At 57.2% G+C, this 14,000-nt stretch overlaps 1 protein-coding gene across 6 annotated transcripts in view; it reads right to left on the bottom strand.

Annotated features, from left to right (window-relative positions):
- The window catches only part of SGSM2 (small G protein signaling modulator 2), a 35,494-nt gene that overhangs the window by 6,440 nt on the left and 15,054 nt on the right, over positions 1-14,000 (bottom strand). For 4 of the 6 annotated variants that reach the window (XM_074343234.1, XM_074343235.1, XM_045518980.2 and 1 more), the window contains 14 exons: positions 10,389-10,551; positions 9,936-10,097; positions 9,599-9,666; positions 9,348-9,493; positions 8,913-9,047; positions 8,284-8,408; positions 7,812-7,879; positions 7,520-7,680; positions 7,229-7,355; positions 5,573-5,707; positions 1,787-1,940; positions 991-1,055; positions 748-893; positions 133-261 (listed from right to left, as the gene is read on the bottom strand). In XM_074343234.1, the coding sequence (XP_074199335.1) occupies positions 133-261; positions 748-893; positions 991-1,055; positions 1,787-1,940; positions 5,573-5,707; positions 7,229-7,355; positions 7,520-7,680; positions 7,812-7,879; positions 8,284-8,408; positions 8,913-9,047; positions 9,348-9,493; positions 9,599-9,666; positions 9,936-10,097; positions 10,389-10,551 (1,784 nt within the window). The remainder of the gene's footprint in view (positions 1-132; positions 262-747; positions 894-990; positions 1,056-1,786; positions 1,941-5,572; positions 5,708-7,228; positions 7,356-7,519; positions 7,681-7,811; positions 7,880-8,283; positions 8,409-8,912; positions 9,048-9,347; positions 9,494-9,598; positions 9,667-9,935; positions 10,098-10,388; positions 10,552-14,000) is intronic. The other 2 variants (XM_045518981.2, XM_045518979.2) reach the window with 2 other exon arrangements.

The raw sequence follows: 14,000 nt of genomic DNA, 5'->3' as shown, positions 1-14,000 counted from the left end.
GAGGATAGTGGGGCTGCACTGCTAACAGTTTCCTCTGCCCTGGGGAGAGACTGAGGTTCCCAAGGCCCCCACCCTGGGTTCCCATGGCCTGGCTCCCCGTCTCCCTATCCTCATGGGAACAGGCCCCCTCACCTGCTCCATCTCCTTCTTGCTCATGCCAAACTTGTAGTGGCCAAGCAGAAAGGGCCAGACATCCTTGCGGATCTCGTGCTCCACGCCTCCATAGTAGACCTGCCGCAGCAGCTCCAGCTCCTTGTAGTTCTGAGGGACCCAGGGAGTCAAGACTATGCATCTCCTGCAGTCACTGAAGCCCAGCTGGGCGACCCTACCCCCTGGAGAGCTGGGGCTGGGGACAGTGATTTGTTCGGTCACTCTGCTAAAGCCCAGGCAAACCTGGCTTTCGAGCTGTCACATCCTCTGCACCCCAGACTAGAGCTGGATGAGATCTGCTTGAACCCTGCTCCCTTTCAAGGCAGACATGAAACCCAGCAACATACAGATACCTGCCCAACATTGTGGAGTGATGCAGATGCAGAATGGACTCCCTGCCAGGCTCTTTCCCATTGAGACCCACGGGCCTAGTCAGTCGTCTGAGGCTACCGTGACCCAGGCCCTCCAAGGCTATCAGTTTTACCTGAATGCCTATTGGGTTTGTGAAAGCTGCTCCCGAAGCAGGCTGGTCTGCTCTCACAGCTGCCCCCCAGCCCGTCAACCCGGCTTCTGGCCCCAGCTCCCCAGACTGCGCACCTTTTCGTCCTTTTGATACTTGCTCCACACGTCCTTGGTGAGGCCCCCTGAGGCCCCCGGGGGCCGGGCAGGTGGGATGATGTTGTGATGCACCAGTGCTGATAGGTGGGTCCGCACCGTGGACAGGTGACGGCAGTATGCCAGCCCTGCAGGAGGTAGGGGAGCCAGGAGGCTGTGACCCTGTGACCTGGTGCCTCCTGCTTCCCCTCCCCACCTTGTGGCCCCACTTCACCCCACACTCACAGCCATAGAAGGCCCGGGACACGATCTGCCTCTTCATGCTCTCACACAGCAGCCTGAGGGGCAACCTGTGGAATCAACCTGACTCAGAAGGTGGCTCCTCTGAGGGAAGGAGGATGAGAAGGACAGACGTGCTGGCTCAGGGGCAGCTGAGGCACTTGGGGTGGCACAGGAAGCAGGATCTACAGCTCCCCAGCACGTCAAGGGCTCCCTGCCCCTCCAGCCACTCTGGGTAGATCTGCTGGGGTCCCAACCTGGCCCCCAGCTACCCAGGAGACCTTGGGCAACTAACTTCACATTAGTGAATCTCTTTCCTCATGTGGAAATGGAGAGAACCATCTGAGGGTCATCAGGAGTAACAGGTAAAAGAGCAGCTGGCCATCAAGGTGGGCATGTGCCCCTCACACAAACACCCTCCACACGTTGTTCCTGGCATGGGGCAGATGCCTAGATACCTGCTGAGTGTCCGCAGACGTCAGCCCGATGGCAGGATCCAGGCCCACCTTGGGAAGGGGGGCTCCAGGTCCCAAGCGCCTGCTCTGTGCAGGCACAGCTCTGGGCATTCGCGTGGGTTACACACCTCACTCAGTCCTCACGAGTACTTTAGGAAACAGGGGCTGTGATCCCCATTTGACAGATGAGGACACTGGGGTTCACAGAGGCTCAGCAACATGCCAGTCACATGGGGAGCGGAAGTGAAATTCAAACCCAGGTGTGTCCAACTCAAGACCACCCTGTCAGGCAAGTGACAGCCCCGAAGGACAGTGACACACGCATGTGGATGGACACGCCCACTCACCGGTCAGGGACACAGCTGCAGTGGCTGGGGGCTGTGTACGGGGAGCTGCTGGTGGAGCAGGAGAAGCAGGAGGTGCCCTGGCTGCACAGGGGTTCCAGGTGCCAGGCTGGCAGGCTGGGACCAAAGCCCTGCATCTCGATCATGTCGCCGGCACCTGAGGGCAAGAAGGCGGCCACGGTCAGGGCCTGGCAGGTTTCCTCCCCTAGCACCCTGCCACATGCCCACCTCTGTGCCCAGAGCTGCAGCATGAAGTCACCCATTGGTGGAAAACCACAGGGGTGGTGCCTGCCTGGTCCAGGGTCCGGAGCCCAGAGATGGAAGTGGTGGAGAGAGAGGGTGCCTGACACTCCCCGGCCTCCACCTAGTCTTTCTGAACGTGATAAGATACTTTCACTGAATCACGGATGATTGTGTTCTCTCCATCTTGCTATAAGCAATGGAATAGACACTTGTTTTGCTAGAGGGAGGAGAAAGAAAGATAAGGAACAAGAAAAGCCTGAGCTCTCTGAAATGCCGCCAGCTGGCCTGGCCTTCCAGGACTCAGCCTGGTTCTCTTGGGCAAACTCTGAGATGTGCAGGAAGGTGCCTGGAACACAGCAAACTTCGAACCTTCCCATGCCAGGAGTCTCAGCTGATCAAGCCCCTGAGCCACTGGGCCTGGTCCACAGACCTCACCACCTTGAGAGTTCTAGACCTTGTGGCCAGTTGTTAAGGAGGAGCAATGCTCCCTGCCCAGGTCAGGCGCCCTGCTGCCACCTCACATGGGTCCTCTTTGAATTCTCCATCCTCGCCTGACTGCACTCAGCGTGGTGGCCTCCTGCAAACACACAGGTGAGCTGGCAGGATGGGCAAAATTCCCAGGTCTGCCAAGGCCACTGGGCAGACGAGGGTGTAGCTAGACACACAGTCCCACTGTCCAGAAAAATGTGCCAGGTGCAGCCTCAGAAGACAGCCCCTTGGATACATTTACACCACAGCAGATGGAGCCTCCTCAGCTGGCCCGGCTAGTCTGAATTAGAACTCAAGTCCCTTGAGAGCTTCGAGAGCCCACACAGGGCAGGGAACTGCTCGTGGGGGACTCTGGCAGGTTCAGTGAGTCACAAGGATGAAGCAAAGTGAGGGCAGGAAGTGAAAGGACTAGGAGGTGACGTCAGGAGGGAGAGAGCAGAGAAGACTGAGGACAAGGAGAGAGAGCCGTGTGTGTAAGGAGAACTCTTTCAAGCGGCAGTCTTTTTCTGTGAACTGGCCTGGGCCCTGGCCTGCTATGAGTCTGGAGTAGACCTAGTCCTGGTTTTTGTGGGAGCCAGACTTCAGCTCTGGGTGTGCCTTTGTGGGGAGGGCTGAGCTGAGCCCCCTCCAGTCCCCTCAGGGGCTGCCCTATCTTGGCCCTAGGGCTCTCTTCCCAGACCCACGGCTGGGGTTTTATGGGTATCTGGCCTTCAGCTCCACCAGGAGGCAAATTAAGGGAACATACTTGGTGTGGAGGGGCTGCGGCTCTGGGAGTGAGGGGTTGCAAGCCATGCCTGAGACTCTGGGAAGAAGAGGGAGGGGACAAATGCAGGTGGGGTGGGGCAGGAGCCCAGCTCAGACCCCTGCAGCAGGCAGGAGAGAGGCCAGTTGTGGGAGGAGCTGGGGGGGAGATGGGGGGGTCGGGGGAGTAGGCCCAGCCAGGTAGGCAGCAGGCAGCAAGCGGGCAGGCAGTGGGGCGCCAGGTGCAGAGGGTGGGCACACAGGGAAACGAGCTCATGCCCGGAAAGCAGGGCCCAACCAAGGCAAGTCTCCTGGGTCAATGCTCTTCACCTTAATTCTCCAGGAAGGAGCTGAACCAGCCAGCATTGAACACTGCATCTCTGAATTAACCCAGTGCAGACAGCTGGAGCTCTGGAGTGACTGGGCGAGGGGCAGCAGGCTGGACGATGGGGGGTCTGCTGGGCCAGCTTTGACTCTAACTCTCTCCTCTGAGCATGAGGAAAGTTTGAAGCAAGACAATCAAGGTGGTTGAACCCCACAGCCCCTAAGACTCCGAGTGAAAGGTGCCTGGCCTGGAGCAGAATTAGAGTGAACAGCATCTCTGCTCTGTGAGGAGGCAGCGGGAAGGGAGGGGGAGGGGGAGGGAAAGGAGAGTCTGGACACCCGCCACTCGATTCACATGCACAAGTCAAGCATGTTGCAGGCCTGAAAAGCAACGGCTAGCAGAACCAACTCAACAGTGTTGTCATTATGGACTGGAGCAGAGGTGGGGGCTCCCACACCATCTCCCCAACCACTGCTGATGCTGCTCTCACATCTCCTCCCCTTTCCCAAGTGTTGAGGTCGCAGGTGCTGCACATTGGGTTGGTCTCACCCCCTGAGTTCCCCAAGAAGATGCCCAGACAAGATCCAAGGCTTCTGAACCCTGGAGGCCTCAGCTCTAAGAGAAGTCAAAGATTGCTGCCTAATGCCAAGTCTGCCAAACGGGCTCTGCTGGGACCCCCCATCCTCCAGCCTGACTATAACTTGTGGGGTGAGAAGGGGCTCCCTGACTCTCCTGACTTAGCCTCCCCAAACTGCTGAAAGTCAGCTAACCTGGAAATAAATATCAGATCAACCCCAAATTTACAAGGAACCAGGTGGCAGGCTGAGTGCAGACAATGAACGTGAGAAGTGAGGCTCCCCCGACTTCCTACCGGCTGGCCTGCAGGTCCCACTGGAAGGCCTGGGAGGAAGGGCAGACATGAGGGAGGGAATGTGGTGGGTAAGGGAGCACCTGGTTGTGCTGAGGGTGTGCTAGGTATGTCCTAGGCCATGGATCTGGTTGCTTGTCACAGGTTTGGTGGCTGAGCTAAGGAGCTAGGCTCTTGGGCAGAATTTTGTGAAGCATAAGGAGAGTGTCACATATACCTAGATATCTTCTGCAGGGGCAGGGAAAGGAGAGAAGAAATTAATCTGTGGCATAGGGATGGCAGGGATGGGGAGCTTCCCCTAAACTCTGAGAGAGGTGGCTGCAGCCCTTCAGAACCAAGCTTCCCTGAGCACCTCGGCCTACCCTTCATTGGTCCCCTGGCTGGGCACTCTCCAAAAAGAGTGGGGGTCCCTCTCCACCAGTCTAGCGCTGTGCTAAGGTGGGTGGTGGACAGAGGAGCTGTGGGCACTGTGCTGTGTCATTTCCAATGTGGGGGCCTTTGTAACCGTGGACTCAGGTCCGTGAGGGCGGGAACACATCTGTCTTATATCCCTGGCAGAGGTATTCCTAGGTTTCATGCTAAAGTGCCAGGCAGTGCCTGCTGGGTACACTAAGCCCTAGGTCTCTTTCCACTGTGGCCTCAACCCCACTCCAAACCCACAGGTGACTCCTGTTTGCTGAGCTGTCCAGTCCCCACCCATGTCCAAGAGGGGCCTGGTACTTCTGTCCTGTTTCTGTTAAGACAGGAGTCAGAGGCACAGGACCAGTCATCCCAGCCAGCAGGAGAGAAAGAAAGAGACATTGTTTGGGTTTGCCAGCATGACCCCTCGGAGTGGGAACAGGGCTCAACTATTCAGGGTTCCCAAGACGGAACCAGAATATCAGACATCCCCACCAGTATATCTCTTCCTTCTCAGGTACAAAGCCCTCTCCTTACAGATTCAATGCATTTTGTACCGTTCCCTCTTGCTAGTGCTTCCTTCCACTCTCCCTGATCTGCCTCCTGGGTGCAAGTTCCATAATGCCAACACTGCCATTTGAGTCCCTGTGGTGGGTGGCAGGTGGGACCAGGGGGGTGGGGCGGGAGGGTGGGGTGGGTCAGGGAGAGGGGGAGGGATAAAAACCTTTCATCGGATTGGGAGCTGTGAGGTTCCGCGAGCAGATCATTGAGAGCATCGCGTGTAGTTTATCCTCCTCTTCCTCATCATCGTCCACCGAGGCCGCGCGGCTGGCCGCTAGGTGGTGGTAGTTAATAGTGACTGCTCAAAGAGAATAGCAGAGACGCAGAGGCATGAGGACCCTAGTCACGGGGCAGGAGGGTCTGGACTTCCTCCTTTGGGGAGCAGAATGGAGTCTGGGTCACCTTGAGCCCGCAGGGCATGGATGAGGGGGAGAGGGACCTGAGAGTTTTTTGATGAGTTACTGGGGAAGGTAGGGAAGAAAGTGAGGGCACGGTGGCAGCTGCAGGGCTCCACTCCTTGGAGGATGCCCTCTCTAGGAAGAACAGAAGAGAGAGAATTGATGGGGGACCAGGGTAGTGAAAGACTGGGACTCCCCGGCCCTGGCAGAGGCTGGGGATGACTGTTGGCAGATGGATCCCAACCATTCTCTGGCTCGTGTCATGGTCAGGCTGAACCACATCTGAGGGTTACCCCAAATCCCTCTCTTCAGACTGTAAATCCAGCCTTCCAGGAGAGCTGCTCTCCAGGAGCATGAGTCACCCCGCTGGGTTTCAGCTTCTTGAAGTGAAGTGACTGGAATTGGGAAACGCCAAGGTTTGAAGAGGGGAAGTGGAAACTGCATAATCTGAGCCCAGCAACAGCCCGAGATTAAGTGCCAGGTTGGCAAACATGTTCTGGCCAAAGCTGCATCTGCTTGTCAGGCACATCTGGGAGGGGACAGGGCCCCACGTCTCCTGTCCTCCAAGCCTGCTGGGAACTTGAGCTGTGGCTTGAGCTGTGTTTGCAGTATGGGCAATCTGTCCACTAATACAGAGACAACTTGTTGACAACTTATTGGCACAAGTTAGCAAATTTCAGGAGCAGGTGGTTGGCTGGCAATAAATGCTCTGGGCTGGCAATAACCGGGTCTTATCCCTGAGATCAGCAAGTCTGGCCTGGAGAGACCTATGGGGAGCACCAGCTCTCTGACCAGGAAGGGGGCTCAGATGTTGGTAGACATCTATTGCACACGGCCCCTGGGGCCCAGAGGTGTTACGTCCAGACAGGGCAGGACCCACCAGGGCCACCTTTCAACCCTCTGTCCGCAAAGTCCCCCTATAGCTCCAATTCTCATCCTCTCCAGATGCCCCTCACCCCACTTCCACTAGGGTTCTGGCTCTGACAGTGAACAATCTGCACCATCTGATCCCGTACCCAGGCCACCCTGTGGAGGTCAGGCAGCAGGCTGAGGAGAAATAGAGAGCTCTCTACCTTCTACTTCTAGTCTCATCACATTTTTTACCCTGGGGCAGGGTATGAAAGGATTACCAAGAAAATATTGTACAGTGATGCCTGGATCGGCTGAGCCATGAGTCTGGGGTCACAAGGTGACAGGAAGACAGCTAGGTAGACAAGAGGCCGCTTCTCAAAGGGATGTTTTGTAGGGAGAAAGGTTCAGTGAGAGGCTGAGTAACGAACCTCTGGTGTTAACCTGGCCTGGGCAGTGGCCCCTGCCTGCTCCTGCCCAGCCCCCTACCCTGCTTCCCCGGGAGACACTGCACTCCCCTGGCTCCCTGAACCTCTCTCTCCTCCTCCACCAACGAGGTTTGGGACACTCACTGTGCTCATGTCTGTGGCCGGGGTAAATGATCCGGAACACGTAGTCAGTGGCCCACCCTGTGCCCATCTCCTCCACGTCCACAGACCGCATGCTGCTGCGTTTCCGTAGCCTGGGGAACACCTTCCCCTGTGGAAGGAGGGGCGGGTGGTCAGCTTGCCCAGGGCGGGGTCCAATCAGGGTCCCCCCCCTCAGGCTGTTCCTAAGAATTTCGTGTGGGGAAAGGATGGGAGGCAGGTGGAGAACCCACCTCACACATCCCTTCACCCAGAGCCGCCCACACCCTGAGGTACCTTCCCCTGCTGGGTCCAGAGCGGGGGCTCCAGCTGTCCTTGAGGCAGAAGCCCATTCTCCAGGCAGGACAGAAAGGACAGCAGGTGGCCCCCCTGAGGGAAGTGCAGCGGTGGCCTCTGGATGCCATCCTGGCTTACCAGCACGAGCGTGCCGCCGCTCTCTGGGGGTGAATGTGGGCCAGTGAGGCTGGGTAGGAGGACAGTGGGGCAGGGGCATGGGGATGGCGGGAGGACAGGAAGTCCATGCATGGTGCAGCCCCTCACCCCTGTGCCCAGGACAAGGGAGGCTCACTTTGCTGGTGGCAGTGGATGCAGACAATCTGACTGAAGGGCACAACTAGGGCGTAGTCCCAGTAAACGCTGGAAAGGAACCAGTTCGGTGTCACTCAGTCCCAAGACCTGCTATCCTGACTTCCTCATCTCCCGGCCCCAACACCCATGAGACTACCCTGAAGACAGGATGACCTTAGCCGAAAAGTGGCCTCGGCCAGCTGTGTCCCTCTGGGCCTGCACTGCTCTCCTGGCACAGAGCCTGGCAGTCTCGGCTGCTTAGAGCTTGGCTCAGGCAAACTTCTCTGTGCCCAGGCCTGACTTGGTCTTAGTGAGCTTGGGAACCTCTCCAGGCAGCCTCTCCCTGCAATTCTTGGCATCGGATAAGGGGTAAAGCCTGCCTCCTGGAGCAGGCTGGGCCTCTCCATCCCCTGCCCAGGAGCAAGCCCCTACTCCCTTCCCTGGCTCCTGGGAGCAAGTCCCAAAGCTCCCACCTCTTTTCCAGCTCAGAGTCCCCCAGAGTCCCGTTCATGAGCTGATTGGGGGTCCACTTCAGAGTTAGGCTCTCTGCAGACTGGTGCAGGGAGAGGTAGCCAGGGACAGCCTCCATGTCCTCCTTCTGTAGGGAGGAGACACAGTAGAAGACAGAAGATGAAGGCCCAAGAGGCTCCTGGGGGTGGCCTGTGCAAAAGGAGCTCCAGGTGGGGGCCAGGCTAGGCCAATCACAGGGTCCTGAACTGGGTGCCGGCAGAGCAGGGGCAACACACACCACACGCAGATGTGGGCACCCCCTCTCCCTGATTGGTCTGAGGCCACTGGCTCTGTCCTGTCAGCTTCCTGGATGCCAGGTGTGTTCGGGCCAGCCATACTCAAGCTGGGCGTTGACCCTGCCTGCTGGCTGCCATCCCTGTCCCCGGACGGCCCTATTCTCAGTTGGCCAGAGCAAAAGCCATTCCCTGGCTCCTGCTGAGCGCAAGGCTGGGCATAAGGTGTGTGAAACAGTAAAGTGAGGGGTGGGGCCCCTTCCCCCTTCTCTCTGGTCAAGGTCGTGAGGAAAGGGATGAGTGTGGCTGGAGGTTCTGGCAGAAGAAGGCGAGGAGGGGTGGGCACTAGGCTCTCCTACCGGCTGCACCAGCACATTGTTCTTGCCATAGAGGAGCCGCGTCCTCGAGTTCTGGTGCAGGGACTCCACGTACTCACGGGCGCAGGCAGCTAGCCTGTCCTCTGACGTGCTGCCACTCGAGTGCCGCTTCCGGATCTGTGCACAAAGTCATGGCTCAGCCCCCAGCCCTGGGAAGTCAGCCGTGGGGGACAAGGACCCTAGGCCTCCATGCAGATCCTCTAGCTGACCCCAGGGGTCCTTCCTGGCCCCGGTTTGCTCTCAGCCATGGACCAGCTCTGTGCTCCTGGCATTTATGTAAGTGACAGTGTGGGGGAAAGGCTATCCTGGGGTGGCCACTACCCTGGGCACCTCCAAGGCCCAGCCTCTATCTGCCAGGAGCACATAGGACCGGAACGTATCCTGGCTGAGCACAGGGGTAGGAAGAGGGATACCTACTCCCAGGGCTGGGCGCTTCGCTGGGGAGTCCTGGCGATTCGGGGGACCTCGGATACGGTGCCTCTGGACCAGCTCGTCAGCAGAGGGGTCAGTCCAGTAATGATCGGCAGTCTTGAGCTTGGTGTACTCCAAGGCACAGGGTCCCACTGTGGAGATAGGACAGCCAGCTTGGGTGGTGCCCCCTTGAAACCTGTCCTGGAGCCCCCACGACACCTGTCCCGGAGACCCCACCTCTCTGTTCCCAGGCTTACCTAGAAGAGATGCCAAGATGGGGCCAAACACAGGATCTGCCAGTAATGCCTCCTTCTCGTAGTACTTGCTGCCAGGGGAAGGAGAGACAGGGTGACTGCCGGGCTCCTGGACTCATTCCAGGGCCATCAAGCTCACCAAGTATATATGTCCCCACAAAGACCAAACTCATGTCAGTCACCAAGAAGAAATAAGTCCACAAGGACAGGGCTCTGCAGGGTGCCTGGTGTGGTCTATGTGGTCTACACTTTCGAGGTGTTACGGAGGGGCGGCGCATTCCTACAGATGGCGGTGGGCAGTCAAACACGCAGTGGGGTGGGCCCAGGGAGGGACAGTCACCTGCAGTTCTCCACCAGGTACTGCATGACCCTGTCCAGCACTTTCTCGATGAGCGCTGTGCGTACCCATATGTGTTTCAGGGCCTGCAGGCTGAGGGCCGGGGCCTTCCCGCTGGCAGAGCCCTGTCTCCGCAGGGCCTCCTGGTTGCCCGCCAAGGGTTTCCTGCAAAGGGAGGGTGTGCTTCAGGAGTGTGAGGGTCTGGGTTGGGGGGAAGCTTCAGACTGGTGGCACTGGGATGGAATTTGGTGCCACAGGATGAAAACCCAGAGGACTGACTGGGGTTGGGGCTGGAGGCAGGGGATGGGGCCTTGCACATGAAAGGGTCACCTCCCACGCTTAGATTGGTCCCTCACCCAAGAGGCCATGCAAGAAACAAGCCCAGGAAGTCAACCTGGGAAACACCAAATGCAAAGAGCAGAAGGGTGGAGTGGGAGGAGCTGGCCCATAGCTCACCTGCCCTCCACTTGCTGCTGCAGCTCCTGCACCTTGTGGCAAATCTCCCCAGCCACTGGGCACGTCTTCCCCACCTTGGTGAACAGGGCTGCCATCTTGTCACTGCGCAGGAAGCCGGCCGCACGGCGCCTCAGCTGATGCAGGAGGCAAGCCTCCACCGCACCTGGGCCACAAAGGGAACAGCCCCTGAGCCTGGGCAAGAGGGAGAGAGTGGGGACACTCCTCTTCCCCATACCTGTGAAGAGCAGAGAGGCTAAGGCAGGCCCTGACTCATGCTAGGGCCAAAGCGTGGGGTTCAGGCTTAGGCAGACCAGGGAGATATACCCTGACCTCATTCCAAAACGCCCTTCCCTATCCCCCTGTCCCCCTGCCCCCGCCCAGGTAGACCTTCTCCCTTTCCCAGTGTGTACACACCTCCTGTATGCAGTATCACCCTGGGGCTCTGAAGACCAAAGCAGCCAGTGCCCATTGGCATGGGTGGCTCTGCCCACAAGAGGAAGCATAGCCAGCACCTATAGGACAGTGGAAGCAGGGAGCACACAGCCTGGCAGCCCTCCCGGAGAGCATGGCTGATGTGGTTGCTAAGGAACAAGGCCCTGGAGGAGCTGAAATATTGATGAACCCACTGCAGAGATCAGACCTGATATGGCCCCTGAATTATTGATGAGCCCTGTAGCCCAGAGTGAGAGATTTCTATTTCCTATGCAGGGAGGGCTTCCTTTCATTCATTCATGTTTAGGGGCTAGGCTTACTCTCCCTGGCTGGATCCTGCTTACCACAGACAGACCCCACAGGAAGGAAAGAAGGGCTTTGGTGGGGGAGGGTGGGGTGCTGCCCTAGGCAGGTATAGACTCGAAAAATATTAGCATCTATGTGTGGGGGAAGGAGGGGCTTGGCTGTTATCGGGGCTAGGCTGATTGCTTTACAGATGAGGAGGGAAAGGCCCAGGAAGGGAAACAGATGGGATTTGCAGTCAAACAGTGGAAGAGCTGGGACTAGGACCTTCAGCCCCAAACACTGACCCAGCCCCCTTCACCCTCTCCATGTGTGTCGGGGATGGGGGCCCACAGATGGGAGAAGGTCTCCCCTCACTTCACAGGTACTCTTTTTACAGGGATTGTGCTGGAGGTGGGGAGTCAGGACAGGGTCTGAAGCTTGGTGCCACTCGCTACTTCTGGGAAACACAGGTAAGGGACTTAATGCTCTGAGCCTCAGTTTTATCACCTGTGAAACGGAGAATACTTCTTGGGGTTGGTGTGAAATGTTACATGAGATGAACTACGTAAGCCTCTCACACAGGGCACCCCTGATCCCTGTCAGTTCCTGAGTCCTCACCTCTGTTTGTTGAGATTCTGTTCCATGCTGACCCATAAGGGCTGGGTTTTTGCAAGCCCTCTCTCTGGCAAGGAGAGAGGACACACTGGAGATGGGATCACCGGCTGCCCCAGATGTGGGTGGAGGTGTCATTCTCTTAGGAACAGAGGAGTTGAGGCCCCATCAAGCTTACTATGACTAGTATTAGGACACGAAACTTGGGCTGAGGAGGTAATCACTGAAAACAGAGGCTCTCATCTCTTTTCTGCCTTCATTTTTGATAGTCACTGCTGTCCTATAGAAGAGTTTTGTTTGACCCTCTCTTGCAAGAGAGTAAGTCATGAAGTTGGAGAGAGTCCCTGGGGCCATGTGGAAGCTGGCCAACCCAGTGCGAGCATCCCAGGGGAGGGGGAACAAGGCAGGACCCTTTCCGCTCCTGGGAGCTCAGGCCTCGGAGGAATTTACTTCATAAGGTGCAGACTTTCTTTCATGGCGTGTTCATGCATCTGAGCCCACATGTGCACAGACAGGTATATCTACAGGTATCATGTGTGTATGGGGCATGTGGGGGAATCTTTGCTTAACTGTCCACATACTCCTCTTCCTGGCTATCTCCTTGGTCCCTGGAGGCCCTGTGTGACCCTGGGGTGTACAGGAGAGTGACTCTTTTGTCAAGTCTCTAGGTCCTGGGGCTGGTGCAGCTACAAGTCCACACCTAGAGGAAGGTGGTGACCATTTCCTGGGGTGGCACCGTCTGTTCAGAGCAGGACAGAAGCAGCACTGAACAGGGCCAGAGTGGCAGCAGGTGGCACCAGTCCTGCAGGGAATCATGTGCCTCGCTGATGTGACTAATGGCCGGGATAATGAGTCATTAGCCTTACTACCTTCCCCAGGCAATCGCACGCACAGCCAGGATGGGGAGCCTGGGACTGGCGGGCAGCAGCCAGGCACTCCCATCCCACTTGGCCTCACCCACCCTGCTGGGCAGCCTCTGGGCACAGGCGTCAGGGTTCCCTGGGTGGGCAGAGGCACTCCTCAGCAATTTCTGCAAGTAGGGACTATCAAGAGAAGCCCAGACACCACACCAGTGCCCTCACTCACCCCACGGCCCCTAAGTTCCTGCTGTGAAACCCAGGCAAGGTGCCAGGCAACGTCTGGGGAGAGAGAAATCCCTCTAAAAGCCCCACCTTCCAGGCAAAGTAAATGACCCTCTAGCCTAGATATTCTACACCTGGTTTCACGGGCTCCTGGGCCAGTGATTATCTAAACTACACTAGTCCTTCCCCATTCTCACAGGGCTGTCCCCCAATGCAATGAAAAATGTTACTGTGTGCAGCATGTAGGCAAAATAATAATACAATAATAACACTAATAATAATTGAGAACCACTATGCTAAGAGGGTTTGTGGATGGGCTTCTGGGCCTCCCAGAGACTCCCTAAAATTGCACACAGAACCACTGGTGTGCCCCCACATGCTCAGCTGAGTGCTTTTTTTCTGGATAAAGGATCCTGGGCTTTTCGTTTCTAAAAGGGTTATCTGATTCCAGAAAGTTTTAAAACCCCACTCTAAGACTTTTGGGTTGAGCAGGAGCACAGACACTACCACTGACTGACACTCAGAGATGCAACCATAATGATGCCCCCAGCCTCTCCCCACATACACCAAACCCACACTCAGAAGTGCAGTGGCAGAGCCCTCAGCAATAATGTCCATGCCCCCCAGGAGGGCCCCTCACAGACCTTCAAGCACCCTTCCCCAGGGAGAAGTCCACACAGTGGCCTGCACCTGGTCTCCTCTCCTGAAGGAAGGCCGGACCACCATCAGGACCCCACCCCCAGGGTGGAGGGCCCTGGCAGGAGATGCCCATCTTGGCCAAAGCACAAGTCAGCCCAATCCATCCCCCTCCTGACTGAGCTGCCTGGGCCCTGGTCCCCAGCCATGATGTGAAGGCTTTGGGAGCCCCTCCCAGTGGGTCCTAGCACCACATGCACTCACTCTGGACTCCCCAGAAGAGTAGGGAGACAGCCTTGATGTCATTCAGCTCATTTCATATAAGAAAAACACATACTAATTAACAAAAATCAACCCTGTTCTTTTCACTGGTTGGGGTGGAAAGGTCTGGGTGAACGAATTGAAACAGAGAAACAGACATGACTCAACAAGCATGATCCTCTCAATCCTCACCCTGGTCTTCTGGTGGCCTTTGGAGCTACAGAGGCAGATGAACCCTGGGTACCCTCTCTATTCCGTCATCCTAGCCCAGTGACAGCATGGCTCGGGGAACTGTAACTCTGAG

Source organism: Camelus bactrianus, chromosome 16 (genome assembly GCF_048773025.1).
Source record: "Camelus bactrianus isolate YW-2024 breed Bactrian camel chromosome 16, ASM4877302v1, whole genome shotgun sequence".
NCBI lineage: Eukaryota > Metazoa > Chordata > Mammalia > Artiodactyla > Camelidae > Camelus > Camelus bactrianus.
The sequence above is the reverse complement of the archived record's forward strand: the minus strand, read 5'-3'. Positions and strand labels throughout refer to the sequence as shown.